Here is a 17,997-nt window from a genome sequence, read left to right as displayed (position 1 = left end):
CTGGCTTCTGTCCCATCTCTTCTCCTGAAATGACCACTTCCAACTCATTCTTCTTGCCCCAGTCTTGTGTAGAATCATCCCTGATTCCCTAGACTAATCCTCCCTAATGGCTTCCATTTATGTAGCACTTACTATGTGCTAGGTTGTGTGCTGGAGCAGACGTTATATCATTCCATCCTGCAACAGTGGGATGAGGCACAGACTATAGTGCTGCCAGCATTTAAATGTGATTAAAAACTGAAGCTCAGAAAGTTAAGGAACTTGTCCAGGTCATTCGACTCATTAAATGGAGGAGCCAGGATTCAGTCTCAGGCTTCTCCTGCTGTACAATCCGTGAATTTACATAAGCACCACATTACACTTCATCTTCTGCTCTGCTACTCACAGGACCTCACACAAGCACTGACTGCAGCACCTACCAAACCGAATGGTGATAACTTACTCACAAGTTTGTTTCCCTTCACTAGACTGGGAACTTCCCAAGGGCAGACCCTGTGTCTTTTCTTTCTGCATTTCTCATATTGAGTACAGAACCTGTTTTATCTTAGGTGCTGATATGGATTTGAATGAAAGAACCTGTGTTTGCTGATGAAGAATTCTAACACTCCCTGAACCAGGTCAAGAGTCACACTTCAGCACTCAATAACACATGCTGAACTTGAAGTTTATTTCCTGCTGGTTAATGAAAATAAAATACCCTACTCCCAGGGCCCTAATTAACTGAAGTAGAAGAAGCTCTTTAGATTGGCAGGCAGTAGAACGTAATAATTTAAGAAACAGGCTCTGAAATGAGCTGACCTCTGTTCTGATCCCAGCTCTGCCATGTATAGGCAAGTTGTTCAATTTCCAAAATCCTCAGTTACCCAACTAGTAAAATGGAGCTGGCGCTAATGACAGTTAACTTAGAGCTAACTGGGTTATCATGAGGATTAAATGAAGAAGGTGATAGGAAACACTTAGCATAGTGCCTGGCATACAGAAGGCACTCAATATATGTTAGTTGTGCTATTGTCGTGAGGACCAGTATTAACCCCCTCAGTCTTTGCTCAAAGTGAAACAGATCAAGCATTCATTTCTTTTCCCACACTCCAAAGCTTTGACTAGGAGAGCTGGGATTTTTTTTACTTCCAATTTACAAAAATTCTCTTTCTGGCTCTTACTTGTGAAACAAACATTTATTGAGTGCCTTCTGTTTATCAGACTCCTTTCTGATTGGCCCTACAACTGTTGGGGAGAGTCTACAATCTACAGTAGGGAGGATAAGCATTGCCCAGGCTAGCAGCCTAGGGGAGGATAAAATTTTCCTGCTTTTTACTATTGAGAATATTACTTGATTCTCTGGAAAACACACCTTTTTCTTTTCAAACTTCAAGGATTTGTTTTAAAATATTTTCTCATGAAAGTCTGAAGGTTTTGTACCGTGATGCATGAAGGAATGGTTATATAGCTTTTAGAGTCTGAATCATAGAGATGCCTGTGCTGTCTTTGTTCTTTGAGGCAGAAAGCTTTCTTATATCAGCAGGTCTCAACGATGACTTTAGGAATCAACATTTGTTCTGTGGTTCTTACCCATTACCAAGTATTTATTTTTTAGAGGGGTTGTTGTTATTTTGTTTGGGCTTAACCAGTTTTTTCCAAGGATTACATTTGAGAAAGACCCCACCCCCAGCAACCAAAACCAAAACAAACGTAAAAGAAAACCCCCAACCCCAAGCTCAAATCCCAACAAAAGCGAATGACTCAGTACAAGCAAGCTTTCTAGACCTAATCGATAGATTATTCAATTCCAGAACTGTATGTTCCCAGAGAACCATGCCTACTATTTTAATTAAATTACCTGAAAAGGAGGAAATTCCTTAGTAATGCGACTTGGCTTTGAAACTTGGGATTGTCTTTCCTTGCATGTAACATACACATCTCTTATTACAAACGAAGGGGTCTCTTTTCCAGGTGATATCTGTTCAGGAAATCCAGCTTTAGGGATGCAGGGAGACATGAAAAGGGAAAGGCTTACTTTTCTTTGGTGAGTGTCGGAAGCAGGCGTGGCTTTACATTATGCAAGCACCTGGCTGCTTGCGCTGGGATACCTGTGCTGTCAGGGGACAGCCCTTCTGGACTGCCAAGTGCTCCTAGAAGCTCCTAGGGCTGGGTGCTTCTTCTTGCTCCTTGCTTCCCTGGAGTCCTGGCTTCTTGGTTAGATGCTCTGTTTCTGAACTGCTCAGGCCACCACGCAGGAAGGAAATTGTGGGCCAAATGACTAAAACTCTCACCTTGAGCCCAAAGCATGACCCTTCTCTCAGAGCCTCAGTTCCCTCAGCTGAGAGGCAAGGAGTTTCATTTGAGTGTTTCTGAGCTCTGATATTCTGGGGTTCCAGAAACCCTTCCCCAGCCAGGCCGGTGACCTAGTTGTGAAGGACAGTGAGAATGAAGCCGTTGTTTGGAATTCATGGGTGGGGTGGGTAGGGTACCTCCTAATAAACTTGAGTGGGGACTGGAGCAACCTGTTTCTCCAATCCTCCAGTGAGGGCTGAACGAGGCATGTCCCTCCTTTGGCACTGTTGCAGAGACATTTGGAATGCACTTATTAGAGCACATTGGGCTCATGAACCTGATACTTCACCATCTGAAATACCGAAAAAGATAAAAATTGCACACGACATGGAACCCAGGTGATCTGTGGATCAAATCAATATTTCAACTCTGTTTCTCTTCGGAGCTCCTGTCTGAGGGAACACGTCCTCTGTCATCTCAAAAGACTTTTTAATACAGTTTACCCCTGTGTGATTTTGTCCTCAAGAAGAAATGCGGGAGGGCCAATTGGGATTTCTAAAGCTTAATGCTGGACTATTCTGTGCCCTAATGATTTTGAAAGCCTGTGTATTTAGGGAGGTGGTGGCAGGGAGTCTAGGGATGGAAGCTTGGGTTCCAGTCTTGGCTTTGCCACAGCATGGTTGTGCAGTCTTGAGCAAGCTGCTTGATCTCTCTGGGCCTCCGTGTTCTCACCAAACAACATCTATCTGTGGTCCTTTCCTGCCCTGGCACACCACGATGCTAAGTCCCAAAGGCAGAAACGTACAGTCTTGGGTGTAGAATGAGGCCAGATCTACCCAACTATTTTTGCTAGTCTACTTCTTCCCTCGTGTGAAGACATATCTCTGGTATGGAGGTTACACTCCCTTCCCAAGCTCCTCCTTTTTGAAGTTCTTTGTAACGTATCCAAGGAAGTAGGAGAGAGGCATGGATGTTTGAGCCTTGGAAGGGGCTTTAAGGAGAATCATCCAGCTGTTTCAAGAATGCCTCCTAGGGCTTCCCTGGTGGCACAGCGGTTGGGAGTCCGCCTGCCGATGCAGGGGACACGGGTTCGTGCCCTGGTCCGGGAAGATCCCACATGCCGTGGAGCGGCTGGGCCTGTGGGCCATGGCCGCTGAGCCTGCGCGTCCGGAGCCTGTGCTCCGCAACGGGAGAGGCCACGACAGTGAGAGGCCCATGTACCGCAAAAAAAAAAAAAAAAAAAAAAAAGAATGCCTCCTACCCTCATTGTCTGGTGGGAGGTGTTTGGCAAGTTTGGGCATCAGCATTTCGTAAGAGTTAAGAGCCCTGGCTTCAAAGTCAGCCAGCTCTTTTTTCATATCCCAGCCTTGCCAATCATTTCAGTTCATTAGTCAGCAAATATTTATCAAGTGCCAATTTTGTGCTAAGCTATTTTGCATACATTATCACATTTAATCCTCACAGCCCTGTGTAGCAGGTACTGATTTTATCCATACTTCAGATGAGGAAACTGAAACTCAGAGAGGTGATGTGACATATCCAAGGTCATACAGCTAGTAAGTGGCAAAACTTGGGCTTGAATCCAGGTCCAGTAGCTCCAGAGTGATGGCTGTCAGCCATGACCCTCTGCCGTTTCCCAAACCTTATTTTATTTAATCCTTATTTAAATTCTCATTTGCTTTATTGTCAAACTTCCACCTCAGTGCTTCAGAAAAGCCCCTGTGAGTGTGCCAGTCCACATAATGGATTAATGAGCAGATCCACTTCTGGAGGAGGATTGAGTAGGCAGACATTGGACGGTGCAGTGGGAAAAGCTCTGAAGCATGTACGCCTCCAATAAGTCAGGCCTGCCTGGCCCTTACTAGTCATCTGATCTGAGGCATTTCCACTCTCTGAACTTTATCAGCCTTGCTTTCCTCACAAAGATATTGTAAGCATCAATCCAGACCATGGCTATGAAAGGATTTTACAAACTAAACAGTGATGAAAATTGACTCATTATTATTGTGGTCATACTTCTCTGTTTTTGTCACTCACCGAACTGGACAGCAAATTGCATGTTGTCTTCAAGAATCTTGAAATACACCACCCAATGATCCAAGCCCTGGAGTCACATGAAGAAGTAGTATGAGGCAGGTTTACGCTTGGCTTTCCTGCCTGACTCATTTAGAAGTACCACATTCTAGACTGTGCAGCATTACCATGGCTGCCACTGTGACATGTGGTCAGCCCAGAAAGGCTGGAATGTGACATTCCTGAACAGATTCAGGCATGAAAAGAGAGAAGAAGAAAGCACAGCATTTGTAAACAGACAGCCTGGAGCTCATTTTCTGTACGCTTGTTTTGAAAGCCTGTGGTGGTACAGCTATCTGCCCATCACTGGATTTTATGTCCTTGGGAAGCATGCACTGCCACACACCTGCAGACTGCCTCAGCCAGGGCCTCACACTCTCGGACCACTGATTCCAGGAGGGTTGGGCAGGGGGATCACTTGCTGAGTTAACCACTCAGCCCTCCAAGGAATGAGAGGAGATGAAAACCAAAGGTGCCATCTGCAGGTGGTTGGAGACGCCCTGCACCGTTGGTTGCTGAGTTTTCCCGTGTGTGCATTTACTCTCTGCCCTCTGCCATGGCTGTCCTAAGGGTGACACAGGAAGAGGATTTTATCCCTTTTGAGACTTTGTGTCTAGTTTGGGGCCCAAGGGGGAGAGAGAGAAGCAGATCCACTGGTCCAGGCTTGGATGAGAGCATTTCTTTAATTAGACAAAGGAGGCAGGCTGCCAGAGAACAAGCCAAGAGCTCCTGGGGCACATCAACATCCCTCCTGTCTAACAATTAGCAGGTAATCAGCTGTTGGAAAATCCTCTGCTTGGGGTGGTACCAAGGAAGGGGCTGTAGTCATCTAAGTGAAAAAGGATGCTGAAAGCAAACACCATTGAGGGAAAAGCCTGCAGAGCTAGTTGGAGACCTGGGCTCCTGTCTCAGCCCTGCCATTGGCCTCTGCGTGAACTTGGCTGAGTCACTTGCCCTCTCTGGGACTACATTTTATGAAAGAGAGTAAGGCAGTGATCTCTTAGATGCCTTCTAACTAGGCTGACCAACCGTCTCAGTTTGCCCATGACTGCCCTGGCTTTACTACTGAAAGTTTCCCATCCAGGAATCCCTGCTTCCAACTGAAAATTCCCCTACTTGATTGTTCTAGTATCTTCCCTCCGGGGTCTCAATCCCTTTCCTCTGTGCTGTAGAAGCCTGGATTCTTTGGATCAGAAAATCCCTGGGACGATTGCTTCTGCTAAGGGGTGTGTCAGGGGTGATATTCAAAGCATGTAACATCCTCTATGACCAGGGCACCAACCCATCAGAAAGGACCAGACCATAAACCCCAGGCTACTCCCCGCCCTGAGACATGAGCAACCCTACACTGAAAGTGGGCTTCCATCTTCAGATCTGTGATAATCCCACCTCTTTTTGTAGTCACACTAGTGACTTCAGGGCCGGTAGAGCTGAAGGGTGACCCAGCTTCTCTTTTGATCCTTGTTCTCAGACTGAAGGTGGTGACTCCCCAGTTTACTGGTCAGATCACCCTCAGCCCAGCTTTTTTTTTTTTTTTAATCTTTATTGGAGTATAATTGCTTTACAATGGTGTGTTAGTTTCTGCTTTACAACAAAGTGAATCAGCTATACATATACATATATCCCCATATCTCCTCCCTCTTGCGTCTCCCTTCCACCCTCCCTATCTCACCCCTCTAGGTGGTCACAAAGCAGTGAGCTGATCTCCCTGTGCGATGCAGCTGTTTCCCAGTAGCTATCTATTTTACATTTGGTAGTGTATATATGTCCATGCCACTCTCTTACTTCGTTCCAGCTTACCTTTCCCCCTCCCCATGTCCTCAAGTCCATTCTCTACATTTTTATTCCTGTCCTGCCCCTAGGTTCTTCAGAACCATTTTTTTTATATTCCATATATATATGTGTTAGCATACAGTATTTGTTTTCCTCTTTCTGACTTACTTCACTCTGTATGACAGTCTCTAGGTCCATCCACCTCACTACAAATAACTCAGTTCCGTTTCTTTTTATGGCTGAGTAATATTCCATCGTATACATGTGCCACATCTTCTTTATCCATTCATCTGTCGATGGACACTTAGGTTGCTTCCATGTCCTGGCTATTGTAAAGAGAGCTGCAATGAACACTGTGGTACATGAGTCTTTTTGAATTATGGTTTTCTCAGGGTATATCCAGTAGTGGGATTGCTGGGTCGTATGGTAGTTCTATTTTTAGTTTTTTAAGGAACCTCCGTACTGTTCTCCATAGTTCAGCCCAGCTTCTTACAGCCTTTAAAGTTAAGACTGCTCTGGGTACTGATGACTAAATCCAGAGTATAGTTTCTACCCTGAAACTAACTGGGCTGCCAGTTGTTTTTTCATTCAGAGAGGAGCCCCTAAATTATTTGGGGTTGAGGGAGTTTAAAGTCTCAAATAATGGTTGCCATACATGTATCAAGGGCAGAGGAAAGAAAACTCATGTGACCTCTGGCTCTCGCTCACCTCCATGCTTGTTGAGCCCATTTCCCATGACCTCCCTGCCTGTTTTGGTCCTTCCTTCGGTGTCTCCCTCATCCGTTTGTGTTGTGTCTTGCGTGTGGTCACTTGCATTAGGCATTGTGCTACAGGTTGGTGAAGCTGAAGTTGGATATGACCCCTACGGTGACGCTGCAATGTGGCAGTGCAGCCCGACGTGAGCAGCTGTCCTGGGATGTGGCTTTTTTGCTCTAACAAACTGGAGAGCCATCCCAGCATAACTGAGGGTGAGTCATTCTGCCCCTGGGGTGACATCTGGGCCGGGCCTAGAAAGTGAGGAGGAGCTACGGGTGGGAGAAAGCAGGCATGCCAGGCATGGAAAATGGCACACACAAAGGCACGAGCTCTCTCCCACCCCCTCTGACCATCTCCCTTTGTCACTCACTGTGGGTGGCACTGTGGGCGGCAGTGGGTCAGGGATTGCTGGGCCAGAGGCCAAGGCAAGCAGAGTCAGCTCTCAGGCGACTGCCAGGCCCAGGGAGCCCTGGCACATCCAGGAGACTTCTTCCTATTCCCCAGAGCAAATGGAAGCTGCAGAGGTGAATTTCCTCCCTTTCCTTTTCGTTCCTTGGAATACCTGCGTCCTCCTGTATCAAAGGACCAGCTCTGACCCTGCCTTCACCCCCCAGGCCCCTCTCCACTCTGTTGCCAGTCGCTGTCGATCCTAGCCCTCTGGCCTACACTCCCTCCTGTCCAGTTCCACAGCTGCCACCAAGGTTCAAATCCTAGTCATGTCCCACCTGGTTGGTTGCAACAACGTCTACATCAATCCCGTGATTCAAGCCTCTTTGTTCCTTACTGTCCTGTGTGTGCTGCCAGATGAATCTTTCCAAAACAGTGTTTTGTTGACCTCATGCACCTGTTTTGAAATCTTTGTAAGCACATTTCCTCAGACCTCACCGTCCACTGTGTTCAAACAAGGCCACTTTCATATTCACAACCCAGTTGTCTTTGGCTCCTGCCTCTCTGCTGACACTGGGCCTGTCTCTTCCAAATTGTACCCCAAGCAGTTCTGGGAAGCCCCGGGGTAGTGCTCTGAGCATCCAGGCCAGTCTGTGCATGTTTGCTAACAATCTGCACACAGGCCAGACATACACCGAGGAGTGTTTGGAGACTTACATGCTGTGACCTCTAGTATATGTGATTTTTTATTTTACAAAACAAACAAGACACTGCCCCAACAAAAACACCTGGTCCTTTGCCATAGATGATTTGAGAAGCACTGCCCTAGGGGATTCTCATACACAAGTAAGTCTGGCCCCTCTGTGCATTCCCTCATTTGCTCCCTGTTACCCACTGGCAGACCCAGAGTTGCTTTTTCTGGAAAACAGTCCTTACTGCTTCTTTTCTTGGAGCACGGCTGTCAAGAGTCTTCATGCAAGAAGCAGCTTTCTTCAAAAAAAAAACAAAAACAAAAAACCAGCAATTCAGAACATCTGCCCTTTTAACATTAAATTTGGGATTTCCATTTCATTTATTTGTTTATTTATTTATTTGGCTACGCTGGGTCTTAGCTGTGGCACGTGGGATGTTTAGTTGCAGCATGCGGGATCTTTTAGTTGCGTCATGCGGCCTCTAGTTCCCTGACCAGGGATTGAACCTGGGTCCCCTGAATTGGGAGCATGGAGTCTTAACCACTGGACCACCAGGGAAGCCCCTGGGATTTCCATTTCAAATCACTATTTGCCTTCTTTCTCCAAAGCATTTCTTTTTTCCTGTTTAGCATGGTAACTAAAAAAAAAAAAAAAAAAAAAAAAAAAACACTTTAAAATCAACTTTACTGAAAATTAAGTTCCATACCGTAAAGTGCACTTATTTTCAGTGTACAGTTTGATGAATTTTGACCAGTGGTGATACTTATTAGATCACCACCCCAGTTAAGATATAAAACAATTTCATCACCTTAGAAAGTTCCCTTGTATTCCTTTGCAGCCAATCCCCACTTCCACCTGCAGTGAGAGGCAATAACTGCTCTGCTTTCTGTTACTTCTTCTATAGATTGGTTTGGCTTCTTCTAGAATATCACATAAAATGGGATCATCCAGAATGTGCTCTTTGATGTCTGGCTACTTTCACTCACCATAATGATTTTGAGATTCACGTATGATGTTGTATGCATCGTAGTTCAAGCCTTTTACTTGCTGAGAAGCATTCCATTGTATGTACCACAATTCGTTTATCTATTTTTCTGGGATACTTCCAGTTTTTGGCTACATGCGTAAGTTCTCTGAACATTCATGTGCAAGTCTTTGTTGGGACGATTGTTTTCATTTCCCTTGGGCAAATACCTAGTAGTGAGATTGCTGGTCATATGGTAAAGACTATGTTTAACTTTGAGAGAAATCAACATTAATCCAGAGTCCATGTCTCTTTTGATGGAAATCATATGATTTCTAATGAGACCCCAGCTCCAGCTGCTCTGGAAGATGTCAGTTGTGCCCTGCTCCAGGGACTCACCAAATCAAATTTCACATGGAGTGCTCTGTCTTAGTGTCCTGACACTAATGCTGTTATGATCTGCTGTGAGTTGTGTTGCAAATACTAACCTGTGATAAAAACATATTTTAAAGTACCAATGTTTTTGAAAGATTTGCCTAAGAAATATAATGATATATAGAATCTATGTATATGTAGAATATATGTAGGGTTCAAGGTTATCTTTGGAATACACACATTTTCATTCACTTGCATTCTAATAGGCTTATCTTATCCATTGCTACAACTTGTAGTAAGTGGCTGCATTAGCATCCAGCCTAAGTTGTGTATAACAAAGACCCACAAAAACAGCAGCTAAATGAAACGAGAGAGAAGTCTATTTCTCAGTCATGTAAAACACTGATGGGGCAGCCTGTGGCTGGTAGGGAACCTCTATAGTCATTCGGGACCCAGGCTTCTTCCAGTTCACCATCCCTAGGGGTGGCCCCTGTCCTCATGATCCAGGATTGAAATAAAACTGTCATATCTACAATCCAGACAGAGGTGTGGGGGAGGGGGAGGACATACTCCCTCCCCTAGGGACACATTCCAGAGCTTGACTTTGCTATTTTTGCTTACATCCCATGGGCCAGAATTTAGTCACATGGCCAAGCCTCACTACAAGGAATCCTGGGAAGTGTAGTAATGCTCCTACCTAAAACTGGGTTGCTGTATTACTGAGAAAGAAGGGAAGAAGTAATACTGAGGGACAAGAAGCAATTTCTGCCATTTGGCCATTATTGAAATATTATTAATAGTTATTTTGAAACTGTTGCAGTTTCTTATGCCCTACAGCATTTTGGTGGGTAATAAAAGTGTGGGCATGTCTGTAGGAGTGCTTTGTGCCCGGGAACAATGTCTTATAGGTGGTGTTGGAAAACAGGTTCCTTACCCTGATATTCAAGTGGCCACAGATTACTTATCCAAAAATTTCACCCTTTGGTTCCATATTGAGAGCTCTATTTTAGCCAAAAAGGGCCTTAAACAGATCTTTTTCCTTCTCTCTCATCACTCATGTTGTTTCCTTCACTTAGAACCTTCTTCAGGTTCCTTGAATGTCCTGGGCTCATTCCCCACCTCAGCATTCTTGCATCACCTCACTCTGGGATGTTTTCCTCCAGAAAGCTTTTCAAACAGCCCTCTCCTTTCTGTGATTCAGATCTCATTTCAAATATAAAATGCTCAGAAAGTCCTTCTCTGAGTAAGTCTTCTAATACTACCTCTTCCTCACCCCACCTCATCACCCTACTTTATTTTCTTCATAGAATTTTCTTCACTACCTGAAATGACCTCATTCCTTTACTTGTTTATAGCTTTTCTGTGTCTTCCCCACTGGAATGCTCTAGGAAATCCAAGGGCTTGTCGGCTGCCCCCTGCTGCATCCCTAGCTCAGTGAAGCACCTTAGAGGCTCAATACTACATTGCTTAAATTAACAAGTAACTGGACACCTTTTTCTCTCTCCCTAAATCTACTCATGCTCTAAAGCCCAGCCTACACCCTCCACTTGCCCCATGAAGTGTGTTTTGATCCTTTCCCCTCCCATTTGCCTTATGCCTGACTTCTTCTCAACTTTTAAGTTGAAACTTAAATGCCTCTACCTTGGAAAGGCCATCGCTACTGAACCCAGCTCAAGCAGGTCCCCATTGCTTTATTAGAGCACCCTGTTTATTTCCTTCAGGGCAGTCCTCCTGACTTAGAATTCTACATTTACTTACTTGTGCACTTATTTTTTGTCTCTCCTCACTGGAAGTTAAGCTCTAGGAGAGGAAAGTTATGTCTGCCTTGTTCACCTGTGTATCCCTCGGGCCTAGCATGGTGTCTGCTATCTACTAGGTGCCCCAGATACTTGAGGATTAATGGATGAATTCCCAACCTGTTCTGTCTGTACCACTTCCCCAGGGAATAATGATTCTCTCCCATTACCTTAAACTGGTTTTCAATCTTGCAAAATTCCGCATTTAGGCAAGTATTGTCCCACAATTTTGTAAGCTCCTTGGAAACAAGAACCAGTTCCCTCTTTATACCTCTTCACCCCAGCATCCTGGGCTTCCTTAGATAAATTTTTCTATCTATTCCAGGAATATTAATAAGCATTACAAGGAAACTGGATTCTGTGGCCAAAAAGTTTGGTTGGGACTAGGATAAACTTTAAAAACTTTTTTTAAATTGCAGAATTTTACAAGGATTTTAACACGCTAAGGCATGCTATAAATCTCCAAGAGTGGAGATAAAATAGTCAGCCTCATTATTTGTACATTGAACCCTCCATGTCCTTTATTCAGAGACTCATCTTATGTGCCCTAAGCATTTAATGGTACACACCTCCTTTTCCTCTAGTTTTTCCTGTTCCTCTTTCTGCCTCCTTACTTCCTTCCCTGCTTTTTCTCCAGTCAGCCTCCCTTCTTGTTAAAACTCCGTTGCAAGTAGCCTTGACCCTGAACCCTCATTAGTGGTGTGCAGAGCACAGGTGTAATTGCTCAGCCCTACAAAGACCCACATATCTCTGGGTCTTATTTTCCACTCAGAGGATTTAGAAAATGGGACGATAAAGGATGCTTTCCTGATAAGTGTTTGGGGGGTGCCTTTTATATCTCAGACCATCTGTGGGGTCCATCTCCAGTTTGGAAGATGGAACTAGTGTTCAATCAGGAGCTGTGAGCAGGGTGTGAACCTGCTCCAACCTTAGGGTAGAGCAACAGGATCTCAGACAGCTCTGGGAGCCTTCCTCAGCATTGGACACTTTAATAGAAGTGAGTGTCTGACACCCCTGCTGAGATGTGAGTGTCTGATCTGAACTGTTGAGAAATGATTCCTGGCTTACTATATGCATGAGGTATTGACTACACTTGCGGTAGCAAGATGAGCAAACCAATAAAAACAACAAACCACAAACTGAACAAACAAATAAAAGACCACCCACATTTACCAGGGAAAGCCCCACACAGCTTTGAGAATACTTATTCTACATAACAGAATTCCAGAATAGCAGTCAGGAACTTAGAGAAAGCATTGTACGCACGCACGGCAAAACTGAGGTCAAGTTGAAGTGTCCGCCCAAGGCCATACGATTGAGGCTGTGACTGGGCAGGGATTAGCATCTGGAACGCCCAATTCTTAAGCTGGTGCCCTTTCAATTTTCCCCAGTGTCTCAGTAAAGGATATTTTTAGTACGTTGTACTTATTAAATAAAGTTTTATGTTCTCTGACGCTGTCTTACAAGCTTGGGAGCCAAATGTTTTATAAGAAACACAAATTAGTTTATTCTATGTATCCATTAATTGATTCCATAGGACTATTTGGGGGCTCAACTCAGTGGAGAAAGAACACCGTAAAATAACTATAAAGCAAGGTGAAGAAGGAAGTATTACTTTTGTCATGTTCCTTTGGGCTTTGTTTTGAAGGTAAGTAGAGACCACCTTCAAAGTTGTCATAAAATCAGAATGTTAGAGCCAGAGGGCAATTGAGAACACCCCCGTTTCATAGATAAGGAAACTGAGGCCCAGCAGTAATATCACTAGGTTAGATTATATGAGCTAATTCATGTAAAATGATTATCACAGTGCCTGACGTAGACAAGCTTCAGTTAATGCTAGCTGCTGTTACTGTAATCACTTTCCTTGTCATCATCATTATCAACTTCATCATTTTTTGCAGAGGGCTCTTTCTGCTCTGATGATCTATGTTCCTTCTATGCTTTGTTGCAATCATAGTCTGGGCTCAGCAGGAGACAGAACCCTTCCTAATTCTATTCCTAGCAGTAGGACGGGGCATCCTCCTAATTTCGTCTCCTGGCCTGTTCCAGCCTGGGCTCCAGAAATAAACCAAGCCAAGCTTGAATGTCTGGGAAACGGGTACCAAATTCCTAGCCAGACCCCATTCTTCAAGAAGAGGGAGGGAGAAGAGAATACCCTGTCTCAGCTAAGCTCCTAAAGTACATTATGAACCTGAGACTCCTAAGGCGTCCAGGTCAGGTTCTGAACCCAATGTGGTCCTCCATAGATGGCAGTAGACAGACACCAAGCTTCAGTTTCATTTTTAAGTCCGTCACAGGGTGACCTTGGCCAAGTCGTTGTTTCATCATCACAGGGATACATAAACCTCCTCTCTCCTTGCTAAGAATTTCCCGGGTGGAGTGAAGTGGTGTCATATGCCAACAGGTAGTGGGGGATGGGAAAACTGGCAAAAAAACGCATGATACAGATACAGATGTTAGGGGGGAAGGTGAGCTTTGTTTGGTGTTACCCTTGAGGGACTGGGATCTACAGAGTAGTCTCAAGGCATGAAGGGAGCACGCTAGGACGTGGAGAGCGATCCAGGACCTGTGCCCAGGGGCTGCTGGAGAAGCAGGTAGTTAGAGCCATTGTCAGCTGCTCTAGTGCTTGTTTTGCTACCTGCCTTGGAAGATTTTTCACCCTCTTTACCCTCTCTCAGTTGCCGGCTTCAAGTAAACAGTTTGGTGAGGTTGTGCCATCAGAAGACAAGGCGCACTGATTTGCTGTGCTTTTCACTTGACACTCACTTTAAACACTGATGTACTTACTGCTTAGGACTTTGGGCATCTTGCCATGGTGAGGCTAGTGGTGGGGCAGTGGTGGTGAAGAATTACGCTGTTTATAAGAGCAGTTTCCCTTTGGTACTGTGAGGAATACAACACCCTTCAGAAGTGCAGGATCCCGTGTGCATCATGTTTTATTTGCCTCTGCCTGAGAGGGCCATTACAGGGTTTGGACTAGACGTTAAAACAATGTGTCACGTACCTCTAAGTAGAGACAATACTGTTGTACAGCCCTCCTAATAAACGACAAAATCTGTGTTTGAATCCAGAACTACCCTTCAACTCCACCTACTTTTTCAAGGAGCTCCTACATGGCTTAGGACTGAATCTTGGCTCTGCCACTGGTAGCTCTGAGATCTTGGGCAAGTTCTTATACTTTAGTTTCCTCATTTGTAAATCAGGGATAATAGTGCCCACCTCAGAGCTGTTATGAGTTTTAAATGAAGTAATGGGTAAAAATGTTTAATGCAGCGTCTGGCAAAGAACCAGCACTTACTGCACATTAATTGATACTGCTGCCACTATTAGTAATTGGGAAACAGGAATAGGAAAAATGGGGAGACGGGAACTGAGCTCAGACATGTAACCCAGCCAGAAATTTGTCACCAAGCTATGAAATACATACCCTGCAACTTGGCTGGCAGATCACATCACCTTCCTTTCTCAGGTGCTCTAACATGAAGCCTGTGGTACCTAACACAGTGTCTCAAACTTTTTTGATCACGCCCTCTATCAGTAAAATAATTTTAAGTACTCTTCCATGATATGTGCATATTTGCTTGTATACCACTATATTATCAAATACATTATAAAACATATAAAATAAAAAAGTTTAAAACCGAGATAAAAATAAATATCAAGGGAAACTCTAATATTTCCTCCCATATTTGAGTTTTTTGTGCCGGTCTGTGGGTGGGATTGGGGGCTTGAGAGAGGCCATTCTATCAAGCACCTGCTGCAAGGATCAAATGAAATAGCCTCCTTCATTAAGCAGTTATAGGATTTTAGTTTGCTTATCATTAACCCATGTATGCACATAAACAATAATAATGATAAAGTCTCCTGAAAGTTACGCTTCAATGATAGCAATAGAGCTGTACTTTGAAGGGTCTAGTCATCAAAACCTCACTGAAAAATGCCATACCACATACCAAATGCCATTGCAAGAACTGGGAATGGAGATGAATAAAAATCCTGGCCACCCAGCATCTGGGCTTTTAATAGGGAAGACACACACAGTGAATCAACACAGCACCATGTAACTATGCAGTGAAAGAAAGTACAAAATCAGAATGAGAGGAAGGAGTAGGGGTTGTCAGGGAAAGCTTCCTGGAAGAAGTGATGCCTGGCTATGGTTTTAAAAGATAAATAAGTATTTAACAGACAGAGAAGAAAGGGTGTTTGGGTTAAAGGCACAGAGATGAGAAACAGCCCCCACATTCAGTATCCTGATTGGACTGTAAAGTGGGGACAAGTGGACAGAGATGATACTGGACAGGTGGTCAAGTACAGGTCATGGGGCCTTGAGCCTTCTGATGAAGTTTGGTTTGAAACCCAAGAAGGGGGGGATCCATTAAAGGCTATAGACAGGGGGGTGACATGGTTGTATTTGCATGTTAGAAGGATCTCTCTGAAGACCCTGTGAATGGAGGGTTGTGAGGCATGAATCTGGGGGACTCCTGGGGCTCCAGGAGAGAAGGAAAGGGAGCCTGAACTAACTCTACAGGAGAGAGAGTGAGGCTGATGATGGTGTGACAAAATTGGAATTTAGGAATTCAGACTTGGTATAGGCACGGCCTTCTCAGCTCCTTCAGTCTATCAATTCTAGGAGATCAAAGGAAGCCTCTCATTCTTGAGAGGCAGTGAAACTTGAGTAGAAAGTTTCTAAGCCTCAGGTCTAGAGACCCCAATGCCTTAGACTTTTTCCCAGCAAGACTCTTAAGTTCACTGAAACAATTCCTACAAGGCAATCTACAATCCTAGCAGGTATCCTAGCTAATCAGACCACCAAGGCTGCAGTGACATCACTGCAGCTCCTACAGTCCCCAACTACAGACCTGAGCACTGGGTCTGACCTTTAGAGAGGTCAGGGGGCTGCTCCACTACATTGGACTGGCTTTGCCCTAGACAGGGAAGGCTCAACATTGAGCTCCCCAATGCCAAGAACTGGCACTGCTTAATAAGTGAAGACTGAAGACTACCCTTTTCTGAGTTAATTTAGTCCCTCCCATTTCTGGGATTCTAAGACTTGGAGACACTAGACATGAAACCAATTATTTCACCTACTTTCAGATCTCCAACATTACTGGAAATATATTCCATCGCTTATGACTCCTTGTACCTACACTTTTATTTTTTTAACTTTTTTTTTTTTTTTTTGCAGTATGCGGGCCTCTCACTGTTGTGGCCTCTCCCATTGCGGAGCACAGGCTCCAGACGCGCAGGCTCAGCGGCCATGGCTCACGGGCCTAGACGCTCCGCAGCATGTGGGATCCTCCTGGACCGGGGCATGAACCCATGTCCCCTGCATCGGCAGGCACACTCTCAACCACTGCGCCACCAGGGAAGCCCTATTTTTTTTAACTTTTAAGAGGAGTATAGCAAATATACAGAAAAGTGCCCAAATTGTTAAGTGAATTTTCACAAAGTGAACATGCTTGTGTAACCAGCATCCAGATTAAGAAATAGAAAATTGCCAGCATCCCAGAAGGCCCGTCTTGCTTCTTCCAGTCACTACCCTCCCAAAGCCTAATCAATATTCAGATTTATAGCACCATAAATTTGTTCTGCCTTGTTTTGAGCTTGGTAGTTCACGTATTTTCCCTGTTGTATAGTATTTTATTGAGAAAATACACCATGAGTTTTTCTATGGTTAAAGGGGATTGAGTAGTCTCCAGTTTGAAGCTGTTACAAATAGAGAGCTATCACCATTCCTTTACATGTCTTATGGTGTGATAAGCATGCATTTCTGTTAGTTTCCAAAGTGGTTCCATAGATTTATATCCCCACCAGCAGTGTATGAGTGTTCCAAGCGTTCCACATCCTTGTCAATACTTGAAATTGTCTATTTCTTCATTTTAGTCATTCTGGTGTGTGTGTGTGGTGGTATCACATTGTGTTCTAATTTGCATTTCTCTGATGACTAGTAAAGTTGGGGATGACTATACTTTTTGACCAGTCTAGGTTTTTCACCTCCATTTCTTCCCCTTCCAATTACCCTTCACTTTGTCCAACCCTAACTTCTCCACTAATATTGCGGTCTCTAAAGTTGCCAACATCCCACCCAGCTGTAGCACAATACTTGTCCCTCTTTCAGTTTTCCCTAGCATCACTAATGTATCAGTTTGGGCTCCTTCAGATGCCAGCATCCATAAACCCAAAGCAAAGTGGCTTATGTGAAAGAAAAAAAAAAGGAAATTCTTTAGTTCCATAAGTGGAAGGTATTGTCTTATATCTCAGGTACAGCTTGATTTAACACTCAAATACTGTCATCTCTGGCTCTGCCACCACTGTGTTGGCTCTATGTTCAGATGGGAGATGGCTGTAGTAGTTCCATTTTATACAGTTACAGGTTCAGTTCTCCAAAGCCAAAGAAACAAAGAGCCCTAAAATTGAGTCTTGTTGGCTCTGATGGCCTGTTTGGACCATATGACAATCCTGGAACATGGGAGATGAGCTTAGGCCTGGGTAATAGGTATAACCTGGAGGAGGTGGAGTGGATCAGCCCTGCTCAAAGCAAGGATTGAGGGTGGAGGCAGGTTGATTCCTCAGAAGGAAGTTGGGGTAAAATTACCTGGACAGTGAAAAGATTCCAAAAAGCAAATTCAGCAGTTGTCTACTACGTTTGTGGACCCAGTTCTAAGGCCAGAAACCTTGGAATTATTCTTGAGTTTTTTTTCTTCTTCACCCTTTACCTCCCTCAATTATGACTGCCCATCAATTCTACATCCTAAATAGCTTTCTAATCTATCCACTTCATCCTTCCTGTCACCATTCCAGGCCAAGAAAACATTAACTCATCTTTTGACTTGTGCAATAGTTTTTCTTACATTCTCTTTCTTTTCTCTAAACTCAAAAAATAACAACAACAGGGACTTCCCTGGTGGCA

General features: G+C 44.3%; 1 protein-coding gene across 4 annotated transcripts in view; it reads left to right on the top strand.

The window, feature by feature from the left end:
- Nucleotides 1–16,509, top strand: part of SH3TC2 (SH3 domain and tetratricopeptide repeats 2) — a 163,223-nt gene extending 146,714 nt beyond the window's left edge. For 2 of the 4 annotated variants that reach the window (XM_079916513.1, XM_079916512.1), the window contains exon 19: nt 16,273–16,494. In XM_079916513.1, the coding sequence (XP_079772639.1) occupies nt 16,273–16,402 (130 nt within the window). In that variant the 3' untranslated portion in view covers nt 16,403–16,494. Of the gene's footprint in view, nt 1–16,272 lie in introns of all 4 variants that reach the window. The other 2 variants (XM_079916519.1, XM_079916507.1) reach the window with 2 other exon arrangements.
- The last annotated feature ends 1,488 nt before the right edge of the window (nt 16,510–17,997 follow it).

This window comes from Stenella coeruleoalba (genome assembly GCF_951394435.1).
Source record: "Stenella coeruleoalba genome assembly, chromosome: 3".
In the NCBI taxonomy this organism is placed as follows: Eukaryota; Metazoa; Chordata; class Mammalia; order Artiodactyla; family Delphinidae; genus Stenella; species Stenella coeruleoalba.
This window is presented reverse-complemented; position numbering and strand designations above follow the sequence as displayed.